Consider the following 24,402-nt stretch of genomic DNA (forward strand, 5'->3'; position numbering starts at 1 on the left):
TGGGATGCCATATAACAGCTTGAGGAGTAGCTATCCCCAATCATCACATCTGGAAGCTGTCTGCAAGGTAGGAACTGAACCACTGCAACACAGCCCCTCTGCTTCCCAGCCCCTCCAAGTGTTCCAGAAAGATAACATGGTTTGATAGTATTGAGAGGTCTAAAAGCACTAACAGGGATACACACTCCTTGTCAGTGTCAAGACAGATATCATTCACTAAGGTGACCATAGCAGTCTCAACTCTGTAACCTGAAGAGAGTTTGAAATGGGTCAAGGACCCAAGACTACCTGGAAGGAGAAGGCCTATTTAGCTTGTCCAACCTGGGCAGAACAAGACTTTATGTAAGATTTTAAAAAATAAAAGATAAGATAAAAGATAAGGTGCAGGTAAGAGAGTGATGGTGTTGCAGCTAATCATTGGTTCATTTTTGTGTGTGTGTGGTATCAGTCCAGCTCATGTTATTTACCTAGATCTCACAAGGACTCAGTTTCAGAGCCATTAATTTGCCAGGATGTCAAAGGCACTCTTGGTTGAACAGTAAATGGTATGATCAATTAGGGCTTGATGGGAAACTTGTCTTGAAATATTTGTGATGATATTAGGTGCTCCTCGGGCAATAAGCTGCTCTGCAACAACCTGGGAAACTTCAGCATGTCTGAAGGCTGGCACTGGAAGACCTGTGAAAGGACTCCTTGATTACCTTAAGGAATGGCTGCAGCAATGCAACAGCAGAATTATTCACTTCATTCAACACTGTCCCAGTGGCATCCCAGTCCCCAAAGTGTCCAGATAACAGGGCATTGTTTTTGTAGTTTAACAAGATCCACCTGGGCTCCTGCATAGCTTAGCATCACTGCCACAGCCTGCTTGATCCCTTTGCCCAGCCAAACCATCAAAAACCAGTGCCTCCAAACTATCCAATTTCTCACATTTGGGTAATGGAGATAGGAGTGGCACCTGGGCAGATGGGCTCACCAAGTACACAATTAAAGGGAAATGTTGACAAGCTGGAATGTGTCCAGAGGAGGGCGACTAAATTGATCAAAGGTCTGGAGAACAAACCCTATGAGGAGCAGCTTAAAGAGTTGGGAATGTTTAGCTTGAAGAAGAGAAGGCTGAGAGGAGGGCGGGATATAAATACTGTAAATAAAGAAATGTATAAATATGTGAGAGGAAGTCATAGGGAGGAGGGAGCAAGCTTGTTTTCCGCTGCCCTGGATACCAGGACGCAGAGCAATGGCTTCAAACTACAGGAAAGGAGATTCCATCTGAACATTAGGAAGAATTTCCTGACTATGAGAGCTCTCTGCCCCAGAGTGTGGTTGAGGCTCCTTCTTTGGAAGCTTTTAAACAGAGGTTGGATGCCTATCTGTCAGTGGTGCTTTGAATGCGATTTTCTGCTTCTTGGCTGGAGGTTGGACTGGATCGCCCACAAATTCTCTTCCAGCTCTATGATTCTATGATTCTATGGTCTTTATCTTTCTATTGGCCCCTTTGTTTCCCTACATTCCATTTTTGTTACACTTTTGGCAAGGGTATTTATTTGATTTTTGTACAGAACTATTTAATTAATGGGATGGTGATGGTGGTGATAATGATCTCCTTCCCTTCCTTTGCTTTCACTGCTATTTCTCCTGAGATTGCCACATGTAGCACTAAAGCTTTATTTTTTCAACTACAGTTATGTTCAACCTATCATTTTCTAACTGTTTGTCAGTTTGAATCTTAAAGTCTCATAGTATTTTTACATCACCATATTCTATAACTTTTTCAGATTTATGTTGCTACTAGTTCTCTGTGGGGGGAAAATCCATTTTGGGGCATATATCACAATGCATCACTGTATGCACTAGGAGCCCTTGGTGGTGCAATGGGTTAAACCCTTGTGCTGGCAGGGCTGCTGACCGAAAGGGTGGTGGTTCAAATCTGTGGAGCATGGTGAGCTCCCCTCTGTCAGCTCCAGCTTCCCATGTGGCCACATGAGAGAAGCCTCATGGTAAAAAATCCGGGTGTCCCCAGGCAATGTCCTTGCAGTTGGCCAATTCTCTGACATCAGAAATGACCTGCAGTTTCTCAAGTCATTCCTGACATGGAAAAAAACTGTAGCCACTTTATCACAGCATTTAAAAAATTAATCTGCATAATTTTGCCATGCAAACGGATATGGTAGTCAACAGTTTCACCCTTTTCTTTATGCAGGATGTCTGCTTTTTCACGTCAAAATTAATTTGAAGAGGTGGGGAAGGGTTTTCATCTCTGCCTGTAGGTCTGATGCACATTAATGTTAATGTATCCCCTGGGAAGTGCGGCTTCTTCTGAACTCTGATACCAAAGTGAGCAAAGGTTGCAGAGAATAAATTAAAAAACAAAATGCTAGGGATTATACCTTTGTACTTCTCTAAATAGAATAAAAATGCACCCAACCCCCAGTTCCAGCAAATCAAATATTTATGGAGAAAACTGAGCATTTTGACTCCAGTTGTGCCTTATAGGTGAGGAAGTCATCAGAGAAGAAACCAAATGATTCAACACTGTGTGAATCAAAAGACAAAATCAGATTAACTTGGAGTGGATTAACTTAGAAATCAAACAAGGTTGGAGTGAAGGCAGACAGTAAGGCTAAAACCCATTTAAAGGAAAGATAGCAGCTTGTAATATATCTACTCTGCGTTGTTGTTGTTGTTTTTTTGCCTTTGGTAAATAGATTTTTTAACCTTTAGGAAAGATATCTGCAAACCTGTTTGAATGAGACAACTGATGTGAAAGTAAAGTAAATTCACAACCGAAAGGAAAGTAAATTCACTCCTGAAACATTTATCAGGGGGAAAATGTGTCTCCATTGAAGCTTTCTCACCAATCCTTGTTTCCACAACAAGCCAAATTTTACAAAATCCACTTCTCACAGGAACAGAAAGTGAGGTGAAATCTTCCAAATGGGGCACAGACAGCAAAACAAACACCACAGGGGTGTCAATCCTTCCCTGTGAGATCAAAAGCTTGTATTACACTTTAAAATGTACCTGTTCCAACTTACATACAAACTCAATTTAAAACAAAGCTATAAAACCTATCTTGTTTAACTTGAGGACTGTCTGTACATATTCTTGGGACTGGCAAAAGGTAGATGGTGGCCACCAATGGATTACCAGTGAATTGCAATTTCATGACACCATTCCCCTGCCCCCAATTGCTTTCATGGCTAATTTGGTTGGGAGGAAAAGGCTGAGAGTGGCTATCATGAAGCAATTCAAGGTTCTTTGCTCCTGCCCCACAGGTCTTTATCTTTCTGCTGGGCTTCTAGGACTTCTGCTCCAATAGACCAGGGGTCCTCAAAGTAAGGTCCAGGAGACGGATATAGTCCTCCAAGGTCATTTACCTGGCCCTCGCTGAGGGTCAACCTAAGTCTGAAATGACTTGAAAGCACACAACAACAACAACAACAACAACAACAATCCTATCTTATCAGTTGAAAGCAGGCCCACACTTCCCATTGAAATACTAATAAGTTTATATTTATTAAAATTGTTCTTCATTTTAATTATTGTATTGTTTTTAAGTGTTTTTTTGCACTACAAATAAGATATGCGCAGCATGCATAGGAATTCATTCATGTTATTTTCAAATTATAATCCGGCCCTCCAACAGTTTGAGGGACTGTGATCTGGCCCTCTGTTTAAAAAGTTTGAGGACCCCTGAAATAGACAGTGGCATTTTGCTCTGGGACTGAATAAGGCCAATCTAATTCACACAGGCTTGTAAAAAGGCATGGTTGACAAAATGTATGCTGTAGTGTGCTTGTCAAAGATTATGATAATTGTGCAAATGCATATAATGTTTACAACTTTGAGGAAGTAGTTCAGAAAGCTTTTAAAGAACATGTCTTGTGAATGTCTGTTCTATTCTGCTGAAATAGATAACAGTAACACTTGGCCAGGAAAGCAGTATAGCAGAGGAAATTATTTTGCAAAGAGGGCTAAGTTATATTGAAGTTGTGACTGCTTCACGTTTTGCATCTTCACAGTGACGCAATGTTAAGTGCAGTAGGGCTCCTACTGTTTGGAGGGATGGGGCATCATTCATAACTAGAAAGAGGAGCTACAAACTACATGAAGTTGCCCTTGCATTCCTTTTTGTGACCCTGTTCTCTGACCTACCATCCCCACTGGTTAAACAAAAAGTTTTATCTCTCAAAACAAATACTCAGTACTGTTTTTCTCTGACCACTATTTTTGCTGAAACAGTAATTAATGATCAAGTCACTGTGACCTTTAGCTTTCCCCTAGACATGCAATTTGCTGTGTACCAGCTTAGATTCCATAATGGGAGAAAAGCAGGGTGTAAATTAAGTAATCCATCAAAGAAGGCCGGTCCCATTTTGCTGTTTGAATCAGAGCTGCACATCCCCATCTCACACCTCATGAAGTTAAGCAATACACAAGGCCAGACACATCTTTCGAGAACCTAAGGCTGAAGGCCTCCAGGTAACAAAATGCAACCTATCTTATACATTCCTTGGCGGCCTCCTAGTTGTAAATATTAATACAATTTAAGAATCCTTTTTTCTCTAGTGCTATTCTCAGTCATAACAAAAAATACTGTGTTTTTTAATGGCTTTTGGTGACCCCTCTGACACCCCCTTGTGACTCCCTCAGGGGTCCCAACCCCCAGGTTGAGAAACACTGTTCTAGATACTTAAAACAATGTTAACAACACATTTGCAAAAAGTTCAGTACTATGATCAGTAACTGCCATTGACACAGTTATCATATATATTCATTAGGCTTGGGTAATTTTGTTCGTAAGCTTCTAAAATCGTAATTAATTCGGATTAAATTACCTTTTGATCCAATTTCGAGCCATGCAGGAATAGTGGGAGAAGCAATTCCGAACTGAAACAACTTCCCCATTGTTCGGAATTATTTTCAGATGTGGCTTTGCACACCTGGCGATACAAAGAGGGACGAGGTGGGGAGTGGCCTTCAGGAAGAGCTGTTCTTTGCCATACCTACCTCGTCCCTCTTTGCATTGCTGGGCGTGCAAAGCCACCGATGCAAAGAGGGATGAGGTGGGCGTGTGTAAGAACAGCTCTGCCTGAAGGGAAGCCACCGATGCAAAGAGGAACGAGGTGGGCATGGCTAAGAACAGATCTTCCTGCAGGCCACGCCCCTCTTTGCATCGGCGGCTCTGCAATCCATTGCCGTTCGCCACCACCCAGGGTTTTGTCATATTGAAAATGCTTTTCAAACCAACAACACATTTTTGTTCAGAAAAAACTGCGAGATTTTAAAACTGTTTAGGCTTTCTGTCTTTGTCAAATTTAATGGTTCTGGAGGGAGGGGTACCTTCCATTAACGAAGCAATTGAAGCAATTCAGATTTCTGCTATTTCCGATCTTTTTTTCAAGAAAATTTCAGAAATCATTTCAAAATCGAAACACCAGCACCCCTTATATACGAAACGAGTTTAGAACCATTTTTTTTCTTGATCACCCAAGCCTATTCATCTATAAGTTAAAAGCAGGTTTGGGGGCCAAAATTATGGATTTTGATATGACTTGTGGATAAACAGTGGGTCATTTTGTTAAAAGTGAAAAGTGTCAGCACTGTCTCAGGAGGCAGCCTTCACTGTCTCTCATCCTTTTCCATTTTTTTAAAAAAGCATTTTACCACTCTACTCAGAGAAGGAAATTGTTCCTTTTTATACAGTAGAGCCTCACTTACCCAACATAAACAGCCCAGCAGAATGTTGGATAAGTCAAAATGTTGGATAATAAGGAGGGATTAAGGAAAAGCCTATTAAACGTCAAATTACTTTATGATTTTACAAATTAAGCATCCAAAACCGTCATGTTTTACAACAAATTGACAGAAGAAGCAGTTCAAAACATGGTAACATTATGTAATAATTACTGTATTTACAAATTTAGTACCAAAACATTGCAATGTTATCGAAACAGCTGTGAATCCAGGTGGGAGAGAGATTGCGTTGGATAATACAGAACATTGGATGAGTGAAGGTTCGATCCTGGAGAAACTAAAAGAAGCATCAATGCCCTGTACTCTCTTGGCTCTCCTTTTGAAAGGGAATGCCAAAGAGTCATCACCACTTTTGTCACCCAGGCATTCAAAAAGGCCAAAAGGAGTGATGCTGAAGAAAGAGTGGGAGGATTGGTGTTTCTTCTTCTTTTAAACATATTTTTTTATTCAAGATAAAATAAAACACACACAAAATCATTTTAGAAATCTACAACTGCCAAAACTACACAACGACATAAGGTATACTGCAACTAAACATATACTAGAACAGAAACCACATATACTTCTCACTCTCTATCAGTTGGTTATTATTCTGTGTATTCCCTTTAAACAATAATGATTGTGCTTCTTTTAGGTTTTCCTTGGATGGACTAAGCTTTTACCTTTTGCCACTCTGCTGATTGTTTGATAAGAATTAATTTAAAGTACTTATATTAATCCATGGATAAGTCAACCCAAGTTTCTGAGGTCAATTTTTTTTACTAAAATTTCTATACTAATACTTTACTATGTACAGTGTTTCTTTTCCAGTTGTGAATCTGAACCACGTATACTCAGTATTTTTCCTGCTCTTTTTCATTAGTTTTGTATAGTAGAATGATCTTGAAAGTTGAGTCAGAAGAAATATATATGCTAATCAGAAGAACATCCTCCTGCCATGATCTTCCAACTGCATCACCACAAACTTGTGTAAACATTACCTTTATTTGCAAGTAAAAGTAGACAATGGCGGGGAGAGGGTCTGTGAGTTTCCTTTTCTTTCATGTATTAATTTTCTTTAATTTACTAGAATGAGGCATCCTCTTTAGGAACGTTTTAGATTAACTGTGCCTCTAGTGAAATGTTGCCCAGTCAAATATTGACATGGATAGCAAAAAGTGTACATGTACATATGTTACTTATACTATGTCCTGTTCCTGATACTAGTGTCCTGTGTGGCTCAGGAAGTTATTTTTAGTTTAAATTTGTGCCCAAGTTAGAACTATATTAGTGACAGTACACTGCTTAATCTCTGAAGCAGAAAGTAAAGCCTACTCAATTTCACTGCTCTCAGCTGGGTAGCAAAATGCAACCTATCTTATAAATTCCTTGGTGGTGTCTTTGCTGGGAATATTATTACAAATTAAGAATCCTTTTTTTGCTAGTGCTATTCCCAGTCATAACTGACTGGTGCCTTGCCCTAGACAGGCACCAAGGAAAAATGACTTCTCAGAGAAAATGAAAATAAGAGTGCAAACTATTTTTTTTTTCTCCCAAAGACAAATCCCTATTCATTACACTTGTTCTATCAAGGAAAAAAAAATGAATGACTCATACAGTTACTACACAGATAACAGGTATACTTCTGAACTACATGGAGTCCCATTTGAGAGAAAGCAGGATATAAACCAAATCAATAAATGAATACATTAGCTAGGTGGTTTTAGCTATAAACCACTTGGATGATTCCATGCTTGAATATTTTTAAAGTGCTGTCCTACCTGAGTTTATAAGTTACTAGCTTTACCCGCCTTGCGTTGCTGTGGCCAACCTTCTCTCCCTCTTTCTCTCCTTCTTTCAGTCCTTCCTTCATTTCCTTTTCTTCTTTCCTTTCTTCCTTCTCTACCTGTTTACTTCCTTCCTTAGCTTTTTGCTCCCATCCTTCCTTCTCTTTATTTCTTTCCTTTCCTCCCTCTTTCTCTCCTTTCTCTTCTTCCTTTGCTCCGTCTTTCCTCCCTTCCTTTTTTCTTTCCTTCTCTCCTCCTTCCTCCTCTTCCTCTTTCCTTCCTCCTCCCGTTTTTTCCTTCCTCTTTCTCTCCTTTCTTCCCTCTCTATCTCTTTCCTTCCTTCTTTTGCTCTTGACTTCCAGACTTCCTTTTCTTTCTTTCTTTTCTTCCCTCCCTTTCTCTTCTTCCATCGCTTTCCCCCCTCTCTTCCCCTTCCCAAATTCTCCTTCCTTCCTTCCTTCCTTCCTTCCTTCCTTCCTTCCTTTTGACACCTTCCCTTCCCCTTCCATTTCTTTTTTTCTATCTTTCTTTCCTTTCCTCCTGTCTTCCTTTCTCCCTTCTTTCTCATCCTCCTTCTCTCTCTGTATTCTTTCTTTCCTACATTTCTTCTTTCATATACCTTCTCAACTTCTCCTTCCTTCCTTCATACACCTTCCCTCCCTCCCTCCCTCCCTTCCTTCCTTTCCTTCCTTTCTCCGTTCTTTCCCATCCTCCTTCTCTCCCTTTCTTCTTTCTTTCCTTCCTTTCTTCTTTCATATACCTTCTCAACTTCTCCTTCCTTACTTCCTTCATACACCTTCTCTTCCCTCCTTTCTTCTTCCTTCCTTTCTCCCTTCTTTCCCATCCTCCTTCTCTCCCTTTCTTCTTTCTTTTCTTCCTTTCTTGTTTCATATACCTTGTCCACTTTTCCTTCCTTTCTTCACCTTCCCATCCCCTTCCCACTTTTCTGCTTTCTTTCTTTCCTTCTTTCTTTCTTTCCTTCCTTCCTTGCTACTTACACCCCTTCCCCTCATTTCTGTCCTTCCTTCCCTCTCCTGTTTCCTTCCCTCCTTCCCCTTCCTCACCGATGGCGGAGCGAGACGGCGGTGTGCGGGGGTGGCCTGGGCCGGGCGTTGAGGTGGCTGATGGGCTGTCTTCGGCAGAGCCGGGCCGCAGCCTCTCCCGGCCGGGCCAGGAAGGCGTGCAGCGGGGGCCTCCCGGGCAGCCTCCGCAGATTGCGCAGCATCCTGGCCCCCAGTGAGCACAGCCGGCCGAGCTCCAACTCCCAGGCCAGGGCTTCAGCGTCAGCGGGTAGGCCGCATTCTAGAACTACAGTTCCCAGAGTGCATTGCGTGTGTACTTCCTCCCCTGGGCACTGCGCTTGCTCAGGTGGTTTTTGTAATTGTGAGTTTGTTGAAATGTTGTTTGGAATTTTGATGAGTGTTGTGCATACCTTGTGGGTTGAGGTATGTGCACGGCAAATTTGGTGAGTTTTCGTTGGGGTTTCCCTTTTTATATATATAGATAGAAGTTGTTCTAGACAAAGGGAAAACTGACAATCTGCTGTAGCCTGAAATTATACAGCCAAATTGTTTAACACTCAGGCCCAATCCACACAAGCATTATAATCTGTCTGTAAACTAGCTCAAGATTGGGGTGCCTACAATATGTAGACCCCAATGTGACCTCCAACATGCATCCAGCAAAAAAACCCATGTGTTAACAAAACTCACAAGAAATTGTGGATCATGCAATAAAATGCACTGAAGTCAACCACAGTATAAACAGTGCAGTGCTGCAAAGTGAAAGAAGTGAAACCATTGAAGTCTATACTTGTACACATCTCCTCTATTTTTTCAGAACAGATTTTCTAGCAATTTTATTATATGTCTAATCAATATCTATATATATAAAAATGCTCTGTGCGTAATTAGTACCTTAAAAACAAAAGAACCAATGAACGAAATCACACCAAATTTGGCAACAAAACGTCTCACAACACAAGGAGTGAACATCACTCAAAAATTGATCTTGTCATTTGGGATTTGTAGTTGCTGGGATTTATAGTTGACCTACAATCAAAGAGCATTCTGAACTCCACCAACGATGGAATTGAACCAAACTTGGCACACAGGACTCCCATAATCAACAGAAAACACTAGAAGGGTTTAGTGGGCAATAACACTGAGTTTTGGAGTTGTAGTTCACCTACATCCAGAGAGCAGTGTGGACTCAAACAATGATGGATCTGGACCAAACTTGACACAAATACTCGATATGCCCAAATATGAACAGAGATGGAGTTTGGGGAAAATATACCTTGACATTTGGGAATTGTAGTTACTGGGATTTATAGTTAACCTACAATCAAAGAGCATTCTGAATCCCACCAACGACAGAATTGGGGCAAACTTTCAACACAGAACCTCCATAACCAACAGAAAATACTTAAGGGTGGTAATAAAAGCCCTCCTGAGAAAGAGCCATCCAGCCAGAGATATAGATAGATAGATAGATAGATAGATAGATAGATAGATAGATAGATAGATAGATGATTCACACACACAGATATAGTATCATAGATTTGAAAGGGACTCATAAAGAAGGACAATTATATGTGGCATGTTTCAGAACAGGCAAACCAGACAACCTCCACATCAGCACTGGCAAAGAAACAGCAAGAAATACTGTTTAACCACAAGCATAAAGAAATTACATATATTAGAAACCAACACTTTCTCATTACTTTATTTTCGAGATCACCAGACTGGATCACAGCAACGCGTGGAAGGGGATGACTAGTATACTATATGTGTGTGTGTGTGTGTGTGTGTGTGTACATGTATAGGTAAAGGATATTATACACACACACACACACACACACACACACTTTTTATTTATATTTGTCCCTATCTCCCCAAGTACACATATACAGAAATATTCTGTGCCCTTATACAATTAACAAAGACAAGCAGTACATAAACAGAGATAAAGGCTTCCCATCTTTTTTCATCTCCAGCATGTGGAGGCTGTGCTTGACTCTGGCAATGGGGTTGGGGGGAGGGGTGTGCTGTCACTCCATTTTCCATGCTGAGGAGCTTTGTTGTCTTCAGACGCTCTCCCGATCGAATCGTCGGCATGTCTGTATGGGTACCTTTTATTATCTACCTGCCAAAGCGGTGCCTATTTATCTATTCACATCACTGTTTTCAAATTGCTAGGTGAGCAGAAGCTGGGCTGATGGCTGGGAGCTCACCTCAACCCGGGCTTGAACTGTCGACCTTTCAACAAGCAAGATTTTCTGCAGCTGGCTGTTTAACCCGCTGTGCTAAAGCCTGGCCCAATCAACCTGCCTTATAGATTTTAATTAATCATGACTAGATAACTAGCGAGAAATAACCTGTTAGTTGCTCTTTGGACAGTTTTTCTGAATTGCCACAATGTCAGGTTGTATGGATTCTGGTGGCATCTTGGTATTCTAAATGTGTAGTTTTCTGGTATATGATGTCAATTCACTCTTACCCACATAGCAAGAACAATATCAAATTGATGTGTACAATCTCAATTTAAATTCTGCATCATTAAAGACTTTCATGGAGAAACAGTTTATGTTACATTACCAAGTCAGAAACATTTATCCAGCTCATTTGACAATAGATAATGAATACTCCTTACCTCCTGTTGCCTCTCACGGGATTTTCTGGCATGAGATTTAAGGAATTCTGCACATTTGGGGATATCGCGGTTTTGTCTGATGAAAGTCTCTAATCTTAAAGCCTAAATCAGCAAGAGGAAACAAGCCTTTTCAAAGATTGCAGTGCACTAATTATTATGCACTGATAAAACATTTCCGTGTTTGACATAATTCTAAACATTCCTTGTTGTCTAGTTAATGTCAGCAGGCCTACCATTAAATCCAGCTGTAGGAGGTTGAGATCTGCAGTATCCATCCCAAGATATTTAAGAGGATGTACTCCCTAACTGTACCCCCAGAAGAAATTAATTTTGCCCTGAAGTACCTCGAAATGCTGTCTAGAGCCTATTTATTTCCTATTTTTAAAGAAGTCCTTTTCTGGGCCTAAAATGGCTCAGGCCCCCCACAAAATATGGATAAATGCCCATAAGGGCATTTTGGGACATTTGGGGATAAAATTATGTTGGTAGCTTTTACCCCTTGGGAGTACCGTGCGAGACCACCCTACATAGAAATCCAATGCTCAAAAGAGTTTGGGACTCACTCCCTTCTTATCTTATTTGTTATTTCAATCGTAAGTTTTATTTACATTCTATTGCTACTATATATCACTTTTGCATCTCTGTTTGGTGCAGGATTTTTATCTATGTAATTTATTGTACATATTTTATGTTTCTGACTATGTTGTACCCCGCCTCGAGCCACCAGGAGAGATGGGTAATAATAATAATAATAATAATAATAATAATAATAATAATAATAATGACACGATATGAGGATTTAAAGATTCAACTGCAAAGACTCTGGCACAAACCAGTAAAGTTGGTCCCAGTGGTGATTGGCACATTGGGTGCAGTGCCTAAAGACCTTGTCCTGCACTAAAAACAATCGGCGCTGACAAAATTACCATCTGCCAGCTGCGGAAGGCCAGCTTACTGGGATCTGCACACATTATTCGCTGATACATCACACAGTCCTAGACACTTGGGAAATGTCCGACGTGATCCAATACAACAGTCAGCAGAGTGATCTTGTCTGCTGTGGACTCATTTTGTTGAGTTTCAAATAATAATAATAACAACAACAATAATAATAACAATAATTTGCAGCCTTATTCTGGAGGATTTTCTAGCTCTCAAAAGGATGTTTTTGTGGTACAATTTTGGAAAAGTGTACCCTTTTGTACACTGGATACCACACTTCCACTTGCACCCCCCCCCCCCCCAAGTGCTGGATGTGAGCCCATTTTGAGCAAGACTGTCCTGCAACAAGATACTTTAAATAGTACTGAAATGTAGATACTACAGATCTGTACACAATGCTCTGTCTCATAAAGTGAAACACCTACTTGTTTCCTTTCCTTTCGAAACTACCTGATTCTATTTGTGTCTGCACTACCTGGCTAGTGTTTAATTAATAAGCAATTGGGGAATCCTCCACTCCTCTATTTTCTATCTTTTTGCCCATTTATATGCCTTACACTCTCTTCTTCTTATCTCCTCCCAGGTGCATTTGCTATCTGTGGTAAGATTAAGTGCCACAACCAGAAAACAATGAAAATTTTAGCTCAGTCCATGAATTTCAATTGTACACTGAATTCCTTTGAGAGTACTGGAGGATGAACCACAAATGCAATCCATTTGAAAGGAATATTCTGCAACCTTCACGGGAGAAAGCATTTTTATACATCTCATCATTTTAACTGTGGGAGAAAAACCTTTCTAGTCGTAAAGTTCTAAAACATAATGCAAAGACTGCACCTTGGAGGTAGTAAATATCTTCTTCATGGTGATATGCTTTAAAAGATATATTTTATTTGCCTGGTTTATTCTGATGAATTGCCCAGTCTACTGATATTTTGCGAGTATAACACTGAAATGTTGGAAAGAACACCCACTGCCTTTCCAGCATCCACACTTTGTCTACTACACCATAACAGTGTACCCATCCGCAGAGCATGTGCATATGTGTAAATTATTTGCGAGGTTCTCCCTCCCACATTTGCAGGTATGCATTCCTACCCCCATGAATACGGAGGGATGACTGTAATATGCCATACTATCTTTATACAAGCAGACACTATTATTCTATCAACCATAGAGCTTGTTTAAGAAACTTGTGTGTAAAACAATCATCACGATACTATTTCACCTATAGTTCTGTGACACTGCTTTGAAAAGTTGCAGGAGGTCGCATATCGAGATTCCTTCAGATAAGAAGATTAAAATGCTTCCTGTTCTCAAGGATGGATTTATGTCCCACATACCTCCAGGGAGCACTCCTGAAGCTTTCCATTTATGGTTTCTTTCTCCTTCTGCAGCTGTCTTGTCTCATTCTCATATTTCTTTTTTAATTCCTCTAACTGTATCTGTACCTCCTAAAATTGACAAATTAAGCAGTTGTCAGGTAACGTGACTGAGCAAAAACGATAACCTAGAGGCATAGAGATAATTTTTTAATATAGCTATGAAAAATACATATATACACTAAATTGAATGGCATGAATAAAGCCTGGCACATATTTCTGAAGTCTGACATCAGAAAAAGTTCCCTCTCCATAAGTAGAAATAAAATTCAACTACCTCAGTTATATATAATGAAAAATACATTTTAAAAAATCCCATCTACCACCAAATGCATATCTGGGGTGCTGCATTTTTGTGAATTTTATTATTACTATCATTACTATTATTTATTTTTATCCCACTTTTCTCCCATGTGTGGGACTCAAAACAGTGAGCAAATGGTTAAAGCAACAGAAATGTCATGATACAAGAGCACAGCATCATCACCCCAAACAAATAAACAAGTAAACAAAAACAGATTGCATAAACCATATAAAAACAACCTTAATAAATAATGACATTTACCATTAAAGGTCCCTCGGCCTCAGGCCACTGAGGCTGTCCTTAAAATATTATACCAGGAATCCTCGAAGCTCTGCATCTTTGGCCATGTAAACATTGCCAGTCCGAGATAGCCTTCAATGATGTGTCTTAGCAATACCAATAGCCCAATCATTGCTTATTATGGGTTGTTGGGAAAGGCCTACTTCCACAGAAAAGTTTTAACCTGAGTGTGAAAGACCAGCAAAGAGGGGGCCAAACGTACTTCCATGGGAAGGGAATTCCAGAGCTGCAGGGTCACCACCGAGAAGGCCCTTTCTCTTGTTCCCACCAAGTATACCGAGAGAAGAGCCTCTCCTGATGATCTCAGAGCTCATGTGGAATGGTAGGAGGAGATATGGTCCCTCATTTCAACAAATAATTTTTAAAAGAGTAGATACCTGTTTTTATGTTTTATAGGATTCCTTGATTGTTAGGATTTACCTTTGAATAAACAAATGAAATATTGCTTAGTTAAAAAGGAGAGGTTGCTTTAGTCCAGTCCAGTTTGTTTAGTCCAGATTGAGATACTGGATAATATGACAGTGTAGATGGGGCCTGGGTGGAACCATGATGGTTAAAGTGGAATCCCAGCACTGTAATTACATAGTGTGAATGGGCCCCTAGTGTTGCACCTCTTCTGCCGAATACCTTTGGAAAAGAAGGGATCTAATGAGAACTATACATTTAAAATGGGAAGGAATCCCAGTGTGAGGCACATTTTGATACCAGAGTCAATAAGAATTTCTGTGATTGGAATCTGGGATCCCCTAAAAATGGCAAAGTGAAAAACCCACAAACCCACCAGAACAAGACCCAATGAAGATGACCTACTTCATCCCCTGACTCCTAGATATATTAATATAGGCTTCTCCAACTTGAAGCTCCTTAGATGTGCTGGCCTCAAATCCATATTGTCCCTAACCAACACTTAATAAAAATTTGACAGAAATTTTGGGGAATGCGCACTAGTGTGTATAATTACTAGTGCTAGGAGGCAAAACTGCACTTATTTAAACATTTGAATCCTGAGCTAAATGCATATTTCTCACACGGTCCATTGGGAATCTATAGAACTTGTACACTCATTTGCGGTAGAAAGAGCTGAATGTTCACCTTGTATGAATTGCCTTCGGATATCTGTATCTAGAGCTTACTAGCACACTTGTTCTTCTTTTCGACTGATTTGCTGACTGAATACAATTCACCCCATCTTGAGAGAGAGGGGGGAAATGCCAATTACAAAGGCTTCGTCCTCAGCAGTGGCCTATAAATTTTAAAGCAGGGTGATTTAAGATTATTCAGAGCAATGAAGCAAGAATCTAAATACTGCACCGAAGCAATAAAAAGGGTGAGTATAACACCCACTAAGGGAATATCTGACAATGGGAAAATTTAGATTCAATCTCAGTAAGGAAAGCTGAAGAAAGTGACATTTTAAAATGTAAAGAAGGTGGGTGTTTTATTTTAATGCAAAACTCTGCAACAAAAAGAAGACTCTTTTTATTTCTGGATAACATTAGACAACTCTCATACACAAAATACTACTAAAATTGGGTATACAAAAGGCCCTTCCATACATAATTAAGACCTGTGCCAAAACGGGTTAAAGAAGTAGTTCTCAACCTGTGGGTCCCCAGGTGTTTTGGCCTACAACTCCCATAAATCCCAGCCACTTTACCAGCTGTTAGGATTTCTGGGAGTTGAAGGCCAAAACATCTGGGGACCCACAGGTTGAGAACCACTGAGTTAAAGTAACCCCCTTCAGCACATCTTCTAGTCCCCATCTCCTCTCACAACCCCGAGACTTCCCTCCTGAGGTGGCTGCATGGTATCTTGACTGTCCCCTATTTAGCCCTTAAAACTTACTGAAAGGGTCACTCCACCCCCCACCCCAGTCTTCTCATGTATCATTTTCTCACGCCAGGAGGATGCGAGAAATTCCATGGTGGCCAAAGACCTTTTCAGTAAGTTTAGGAGCTTAATCAGGGGCTGGGAGGGGATGACCCCAAAGGTGTGGGATATCTATGGAGACTGACCCCCAGGAAATGTGTGACATGTCCCAAGAGCCAGTCCCTACAGGCTCAGCACCTCATTTATTTCAGACATGTATATCCCATCCTTCTCACCCCCGAGGAGGGATTTAGGGTGGTCACAACTGGCACCCATTAGATGCCAACAATAGCACTAATAAAATCACACCTAAACATTAGTTAAGACAGTAGAATTAAAATATCTGTTTAAATAAGACAAATCCAAATCCAGAGTCATAATCTGAGGTCTGTCCATTGTCAATCACATAAGCCATTTCCAATTATTATTGCTGCGTCTGCTGCTCAAATGTCTGGTCCCATAAGCATGATTTAAGTATCTTCCTAAAGGATAGAAGAGACCTGATTTCATTAGGGAGTAAATTCCACAGCGGGGGGAGGGGGGCACCACCAAGAAGGCCCTGTCTCTCAACCCAGTCAATTGCACTTGTGCAGATGGAAGGATCGAGAGCAGGGCTTCCCCTGATGATCTCAACCTTTGAGGTGGGTCATAGAGGGAGATATGTTCAGACAAGTATGCTGGGCTGTAATAATTTAAAGCTTTATAGGCTAAAGCCAGCAATAGACTCAGATCTTTCATAGAGATCCAGATCTAATAAGGTGTTTAATATGGAATAAACCAGGGAAATCTATGGGCCCATCCAGACAGGTCCAAAATGTGGGGCCTGTTTTGGTTTTTCAGCATCCAAACGATGCCTCTGGTAAAAGCATATTATTAGACTGCAGTTTTTAAAATCTATTGTTATGGGACGATCTTGCTCACTGTTGCAAGTTAGTGGAAATCCGCCACCATTTGTTAAGATATAGATATGGTAGAGCTCCATTCTCTTCAATAGAATTTTTGTACAACTTTTTCATTTTTGTCGGGGTGCCAAAAAATTCTGGCTACTAATATTTTATTTCCTGGATGTATACACCAATATATGTTATGTGATAGTCGTCAGCTAACCATAATAAAAGTATATAAATAAAAGTATTGAAATGTGTGGGCTTTTCCTTTCTTTTGTTCTCTTCCTTTCTGTGTTCTTTGGGATTCTTGCTTCCCCATATCCTATGCTCTTGCCTCGGGGAGTTTATTGGCAGTCATTATGCTTGCTGGGTCTCTTCTAAGTATGTTCTCATTCATTCTTGAACAATGCCTCAAGGCTTGTTAAATACAGTCACTCTTGCACTTTTCCTTGAGAGGGAACACACCTTTATGCATTGTTCAGTAGAGACATTGGAGGACTCCATTTAAAGTGACAGTTCATAAATTCTCCGTGCATTGGCAAACAGGTACACACACTGGTATAAAGTAACTTGAGTCCTGTTCCAGCCTTAACTACTGCTATTAAGAATCTCACTAAAGAAGACTTCAGGATGGCACTATGCTGCATATGTAGAAAGAACTATGTTGTACGTGTACAGACTCTTTTGTAAAATGGAATGTTATTCAATCCTGTGTAGAGGGGAGTTGCATCTGTTAAACACACTAGTTGTTGCAAATGTTGCTAATGAATGGATAGAGAGCATGGCAAGACTTCAAAAGGAACAGAAATGGTTTTGGAATACCATTGGGTGAGACACAAGCTACACTGCAATGAATTTGGATTGCTGTGCTTTACTGTGCTAGGTGCAGCTTTCTTTAATCTTAAAAGGACAAGAATATTTAACAATTTGGGGTTGTAATTATTTTGTTCCTTTTAACACAGAATGACCACAAATTGATAGGTAGCATATGGCAATAACCCTTGAGAAACATGTTAGAAAACCTAAATAGCTGCCATAGCAAATTCAGTATATAAGTTATTTTCCATGTGAAATGCTCTTAAGGTAAAGGTAAAGGTAAAGGTAAAGGTAAGGTCTCCCCTTGACATTAAGTCTAGTTGAGTCTGACTCTAGGGGGTGGTGCTAATCTTCATTTCTAAACTGAAGAGCTGGCATTCTCCGTAGACACCTCCAAGGTCATGTGGCCAGCATGACTGCATGGAGCGCTGTTACCTTCCTGCCAGAGAGGTACCTATTGATCTACTCACATATGCATGTTTTCGAACTGCAAGGTTGGCAGAAGCTGGGCTAACGATAGGAGCTCACCCCACTCCGTGGTTTCGAACCACCAACCTTTCAGTCGGCAAGTTCTGCAGCTCTGTGGTTTAACCCACTGTGCCATTGTGGCCCCTGGGAAATACTCTTAAAAGACACTTGCAATATATAAATATATGATGAACAAATAAATGGTGATTCTTAAATGTCTCAAATCATAAGATAATGAATATAATCTGAAACCAATGCTTCCCATCCTTCTGATAATGTACTTGCTTTCTTAATAAAAAGTGGTGAGGCATGTGGCTCTTAGGGACCTTCCAGACAGGCCGTACACCCCAGGATCTGATCCCAGGTTTTCTGTTTATCCCAGATTATCTGGCAGTGTGGACTCATATAATCCAGTTTAAAGTGGAAAACCTGGGATCATACCTGGGATATAGGGCCTGTCTGGAAGGCTCTCACAGACCTAAAATGCAAGAGTGAGAGCTATCTAGCTACAGGGGGTCCCATCCTGTGCTCCTTGCTCTGCAAGCTGAGCCCCCCTCAGACCTGAAGGACACAGAGCCAGAACGGGAAATCATGCAGAAAGTCAGCCAGCCTTTGGACTCACAGTGTGCCTTGAAATATTTATTGCTCCTGCGAGATGCTAGCAGTTCCCTTGTAGTATGCTCCTGGGAAATTACAGTATTAATATTAATATTGCCCAATACTATATTGCAACAGCAGTGAAATGGAAGTAGAAGCACTTGAGTCCCACAGTTAATTATGTCAGCGGCTATATCAGTGCATTTAATATTTGTTAATACACATGGATGGAAAGAGTAGTCAATGTTTTCATTATAAAAGAGGTAGAAATCATCATTTGCTATGGGAAAGGCATATTGTGCCTATTTATCACATTATTTTTTTTCCCTTCACCAAATGATGGCCAATTAAATGAGTGCTGCATTAAGGACATGATTAAGATAGAACCTAATTTATCAATTGACCTGGAGGATGATGGATTAGAATTTTTTTTTACCATACTCCAATTGACATGCTATATGCTGAACCATAACAATAGCTATAATGAATTAATGAAATGTATATTAATGCACTATGATAAAGCTGAAAAGTATCTGTACTGTAAAAAAAATGTTAAAATTGTGTGAGCCAAGTTGGAGGTTGGAACTACAATAATAATAATAATAATCATCATCATCATCATCTTTATTTTTATACCACTTTATCTCCCCAAGAGGACTCAGGACAGTCTCCAACACAGGCAAAACATTCAAATGACACTAACTATACAAAAATAAACATTATAAAACATGAACATAATTCCTATTAAAAGCAAACAGACATTTAAAAACCAGTTGCAGTTTTTCTCCATCAACAGGAAGTCAAAGCATAATTCCCATTCCACCTTAGTTTTAGGAGTCCCCGGTGGCACAGTGAGTTAAACCTTTGTGTCAGCAGGACTGCTGACCAAAGGTCAGCAGTTCTAATCTGGGGAGCAGAGTGAGCGCCTTTCTGTCAGCTCCAGCTTCTCATGTGTAGACATGAAAGAAGCCTCCCAAAGGATGGTAAAACATCTGGGTGTCCCCTGGGCAACATCTCTGCAGATAGCCAATTCTCTCACACGAGAAGCGACTTGCAGTTTCTCAAGTCGCTCCTGACACAAAAGAAAAAACCTTAGTTTTACGTTGTACTACACTACCTCAACTGGCCCTGTAGCTCTTCCAACTGGCAAAGTTGGGTCACTTGTGGCAATGCAAATGGCAGGTGCAAGAAGGTGGAAGCAAAACAGAGCTCAGTAAGATAAAAGCTTCTTAACATTTTGCAACAGGGATCCCTGGATCTATGGGGCACATTGGCAATCCATGGGGTAAGAAAATCAGTCAAATACTTAGGTAAGATAATGCGTAGTTTGACCCTAAGGTGTGATATGCAAATGACTTAGGGTTCCATGAAGTCTGGACTATGTTCATGTTTCTCTTGCTGCTTACATGGTAGGGGATGCAGACATTCAGCTAATTTTGTTATATTTCCAGATTATCTTCGGTTCAAAGTAAGATCCTGCTTAAAAACAGTTGCCAGCCAGGGAATTATATCCATTTATGCTCAAGCTTTGAAAAGTAAAGATCCTGAGGATGAAAATCTGCAGTTTGAAAATACACCTACAGTTTCTATTATTCTTTGAAGCAGCTACCGCATTAATCACAGTTGTGTCATGAGCAGTACATTCGAGCAACAGCCAAAAAATTGGAAGCACATCAAGGGTGCACTAACCTTCCTTTCTCTTTAAAAAGCTTTTATTGAATTGAAAAAATCAGCTCAGCTCAGTTTTTTAAAAGAAAAACATTGCAATAAAATTCTTGTTGTGATTTAATGCTCCCGGTCTAGTAGGAATAATTTAAATTATGTCACCATGACCAAAGAGATTGAAAGGGGCCAATGAATCATAGTATCTATTAATAGAAAAAACCCACCTTCTGCAGTTTTTTCCTCTCAATGTCCATAGAGGCTCGGGCTGATTTAATTTCGAGAGTGTGCTTCTTTACAAGGTCTTCCAGACCTTTTACCAACTGCTCTTTTAAACGACTCTTCTCCTCATCCGACTCTTGTTTGATTTTGCGGAGATCTTTGTGTTGCTGTTTAGTAGCTACTTTTTCCAACTCTTCAGATTCCCTGGGCTGAAAGATGCAAGCACATTCATTAAATAAACCGCCTTGAGTCGCCGATAGGCTGAGAAAGGTGGTATTCAAGTATAGCAAATAAATAAATAAATAAATAAAACAAAATCCAAAACCCACAAATAAGCGATAACTTTATTGGCCAGCCAAAATGAATAAAACACTATGTGCATGTTTTTAAAGCTCCATACCATAGGTTTTTTCATTGGTCAAAATATTTTTTTTTAAAATAATACAGGAGAAAGTGAAAAGAAGGCACATGACCCACCAGTGAACCTATAAGTAATCTGATGCTTTATTTGACAGAATGCCACCAAAACGTTTGTCTTCCCATTAACATTATATACAAATGAATGAATTCATCACCTATAAAGTAACTGATTATAGGGAAGCTTTGAGAAAATCAGCCAAAGGTTAAGATATATTTCAGACATTTAAACAATAATGCAACAATAAATGGAAAATATGCTGTTAACTGGCAAATCGACTCCGACTTATGGCAGCCTTATGTATGCGAGACCTCCAAGTCACCCTATCATCAACAGGTCTTGCAGACTCAGGGCTATGGCTTCCTTAATTGAATCTATCCATCTGAAATGCAGCCTTTCTCTTTTCCTACAGCCTTCTATCTCATTATTGACTGTTCGAGTGAGTTATGTTTTCTCAAGATGTATACATCTTAGTTTAGTCATCTTGGCTTCTAGGGAGAGCTTTTTAGGTATTCACAGAACTCTTCTCCAGCACCACATTTCAAATGAGTCGATTTTCGTCCTATCAGCTTTCTTCATTGGCCAGCTTTCAAATCCACACACAAAAAATGGAAATATGATTGTATAGACCATCCTAACATTTTTATTCAATGATATATCCTTACACTTTAGATGTAGTCTAGTTCCTTCATAGGGTATTTTCAGACAGGGCTTTGGAGCGGATTTAAGTCCCCATACCGCCCCCCAAAACCCGGGCTTTCCTGAGTGAGTGTCTTCGTGCCATCCCAAAAACTTTTGGGATGCATTAGGTCACTCCCCCACAAAGCCTGAAAAATAAAAGAAAACTTACCCAGTCACCATTAGGCTTCTCCAGAGGCCTCCTTGCAAATAGAAATGATGCACCAGGATGCATGGGTGGTGGTGGGGAGAAGAGATCCCCCACTCCAGAAAAGCCTAATGGTGGCCCAGTAAGGTTTTTTGAAGGCTTTTTTTTGGGGGGGGGGTTGGGGGATACCCTCCTCAGGCTCATGGGACCCAAAGAACTGAGATGGGTTGTGGAGATGTACCCTTGGGTAATTGCAAGAATACCCGTGGCTCAGTCCCAGATCTAATGGGGTATCTAATTAATTCATCCTGAATTAATCCTCTTTTACTGAAGGCATTGTTTGAATGCCTCCAGTATAATTCCGACAAGGCTCGCATTTTGGGCCCAGGCTGGAAGGTCCTTCCAGTCCTTCCAAGTCCTAGTTTTCTATTTTCTTGACTGCAGTCTTCATTAAGATTAATGAATGAGACTTTTCAAAGTCTACAGTGGTCATTATTTTCATTTTCTTACTGCTTAACTATTAACCTGCCTTTGCACTTTCTTCCTTGATTTGTTTTAGCAATTGGTCCAAGTCTCAGCTATTTTCTGCCAGTATTATGGTGTCACCTGCATATCTTAAGCTGTTGATGTTTCTTTCTTCACAGGGGCATGCAATCCCACCATAGTGGAAAGATAATGCCAGAAAGAGTTAATATAGTCAACTGTTTTATCACATCAATTATTCATGTTGCACCTTGTGCAAACAAAATGAGAAAAAAGTTTTGTTTTTACACCTGAGAATCTCCACCATCTTGGTTGCCTTGGCTCTGTTTTGCAGACAATGCTTGATGATACACCAGGATGTGTTTCTTTAGCTCATCCACCTCACTTTTGACTTTGCTGTGGGAATTTAGTGCAGTTTCCATTATTTCTGTGAATTTGATAGGTATGCATTATTCGTTGAAATTGTCATGCAGCTAACAAGATGAATTATACATTCTCCATTTATACACCATTAGAAAATTTACTCAACTTTGCCTATGTTAATGTTAATGATTTTTATTAATGATTCAAAGACATTTGACTGTTAGTATCTTCAATCCATAACATTTCAATTCTAGATTTCTTTTTGTGTGGAAAAAGTTGATTTGCTGAGCAGAAAATCAGTTCAAGTTAAAATTCAGAATTAATTGGTTCATAAACTTCTTCTACAACACACATACACACACAAATACAGAATTCCAAGATATGTGTTTTACTGTATCTACAGCACTTGATGTAACTGATCAAAATCTTACTAGTCTTCATTTTTCTCCCCCATCTACACTGCCATATAACTTCATTATCTGAGTTGACACTGTTTTAAACCACATTATATGGCAGTGTAAATGGGGGCACAGTTGGGGGCACTTCCTAGAATTCAGATTTTGACCTGAAAACCGCAGGGCCTGAAACAATCTTGAGCTGGCAACTTTATTGTTAACTAGTGTGATTACATCACCCTAATACTGAAAAAACAGCATTGGTTCTCAATTGTATTTGGGTGATTGTATTGGCTCTAACTTTTAATACAGTAAATGGCTTAGAACCAAGTTGTCCTAGCCCAGTGTTTCTCAACCTTCCTAATGCTGCAACCCCTTAATACAGTTCCTCATTTTGTGGTGACCCTCAACCATAACATTATTTTAGTTGCTACTTCATAACTGTAATTTTGCTACTGTTATGAATCAGAATGTAAATCTCTGATCTGCATTTTCATGTATATAGTATAGAGTTATAGTTGTTGGGATTTATAGTTCATCTACAATCAAAGCATTCTGAACTCCACCAACAATGGACTTGAACCAATCTTGGCACACAGAATTCCCATGACCAACAGAAAATACTGGAAGGGTTTGGTGGGCATTGACCTTGTGTTTTGGAGTTGTAATTCACTGTCATATGTCTGCAGTTGATGGTGCTTGGTGATCGAAGTGTTAATGTAAGTATTCTAAAGGGTTTAGTAATCTGTAAGTAATAGTTCATGGGTGAAAACAATTAAGGGTGGAAGTATGCAAGAGATAGGTTGCAGCTGGGTGTTCCTGGATATAAGGAGCGAGCCTTGGAACTGATCTTTGGGAGAAAAGTATTTGTCATATTTTGGTGGTGAATGCTGCTGGTTTTCCCCCAGGCTCTGGATTTTCAGTATCTTGACCTGTCTCCTGAACTCTTAGAATCCTGGAACCTTGAATTTTTGGATTGGCCATTGACTATGGTAGACTCTTGATCCCTGGACTTTGTTTATTGAATTCAAACAATGATGGATCTGGACCAAACTTGGCACAAATACTCAATATGCCCAAACATGAACACTGGTGGAGTTTAGGGAAAATAAACCCTGACATTTGGGAGTTGTAGTTGCTGGGATTTATAGTTCACCTACAATCAAAGAGCATTCTGAACCCCACCAACAATAGAATTGTGCCAAACTTCCCACACAGAACCCCCATGACCAACAGGTGACCCCTCACCCCCTTGTAACCCCTCCTGTGGTCCTGACCCCCAGGTTGAGAA

General features: G+C 40.0%; 1 protein-coding gene across 4 annotated transcripts in view; it reads right to left on the minus strand.

The window, feature by feature from the left end:
• FAM184B (family with sequence similarity 184 member B) overlaps nucleotides 1-24,402 on the minus strand; it is a 79,218-nt gene that overhangs the window by 31,748 nt on the left and 23,068 nt on the right. For all 4 annotated transcript variants that reach the window (XM_060777919.2, XM_060777918.2, XM_060777917.2 and 1 more), the window contains exons 4-7: nucleotides 22,644-22,780; nucleotides 20,632-20,835; nucleotides 13,463-13,573; nucleotides 11,178-11,279 (exon numbers count right to left, since the gene is read on the minus strand). In XM_060777919.2, coding sequence (XP_060633902.2) covers nucleotides 11,178-11,279; nucleotides 13,463-13,573; nucleotides 20,632-20,835; nucleotides 22,644-22,780 — 554 coding nt within the window. The remainder of the gene's footprint in view (nucleotides 1-11,177; nucleotides 11,280-13,462; nucleotides 13,574-20,631; nucleotides 20,836-22,643; nucleotides 22,781-24,402) is intronic.

The sequence above is a fragment of the Anolis sagrei genome, chromosome 5, assembly GCF_037176765.1.
Source record: "Anolis sagrei isolate rAnoSag1 chromosome 5, rAnoSag1.mat, whole genome shotgun sequence".
NCBI classification, from domain to species: Eukaryota; Metazoa; Chordata; class Lepidosauria; order Squamata; family Dactyloidae; genus Anolis; species Anolis sagrei.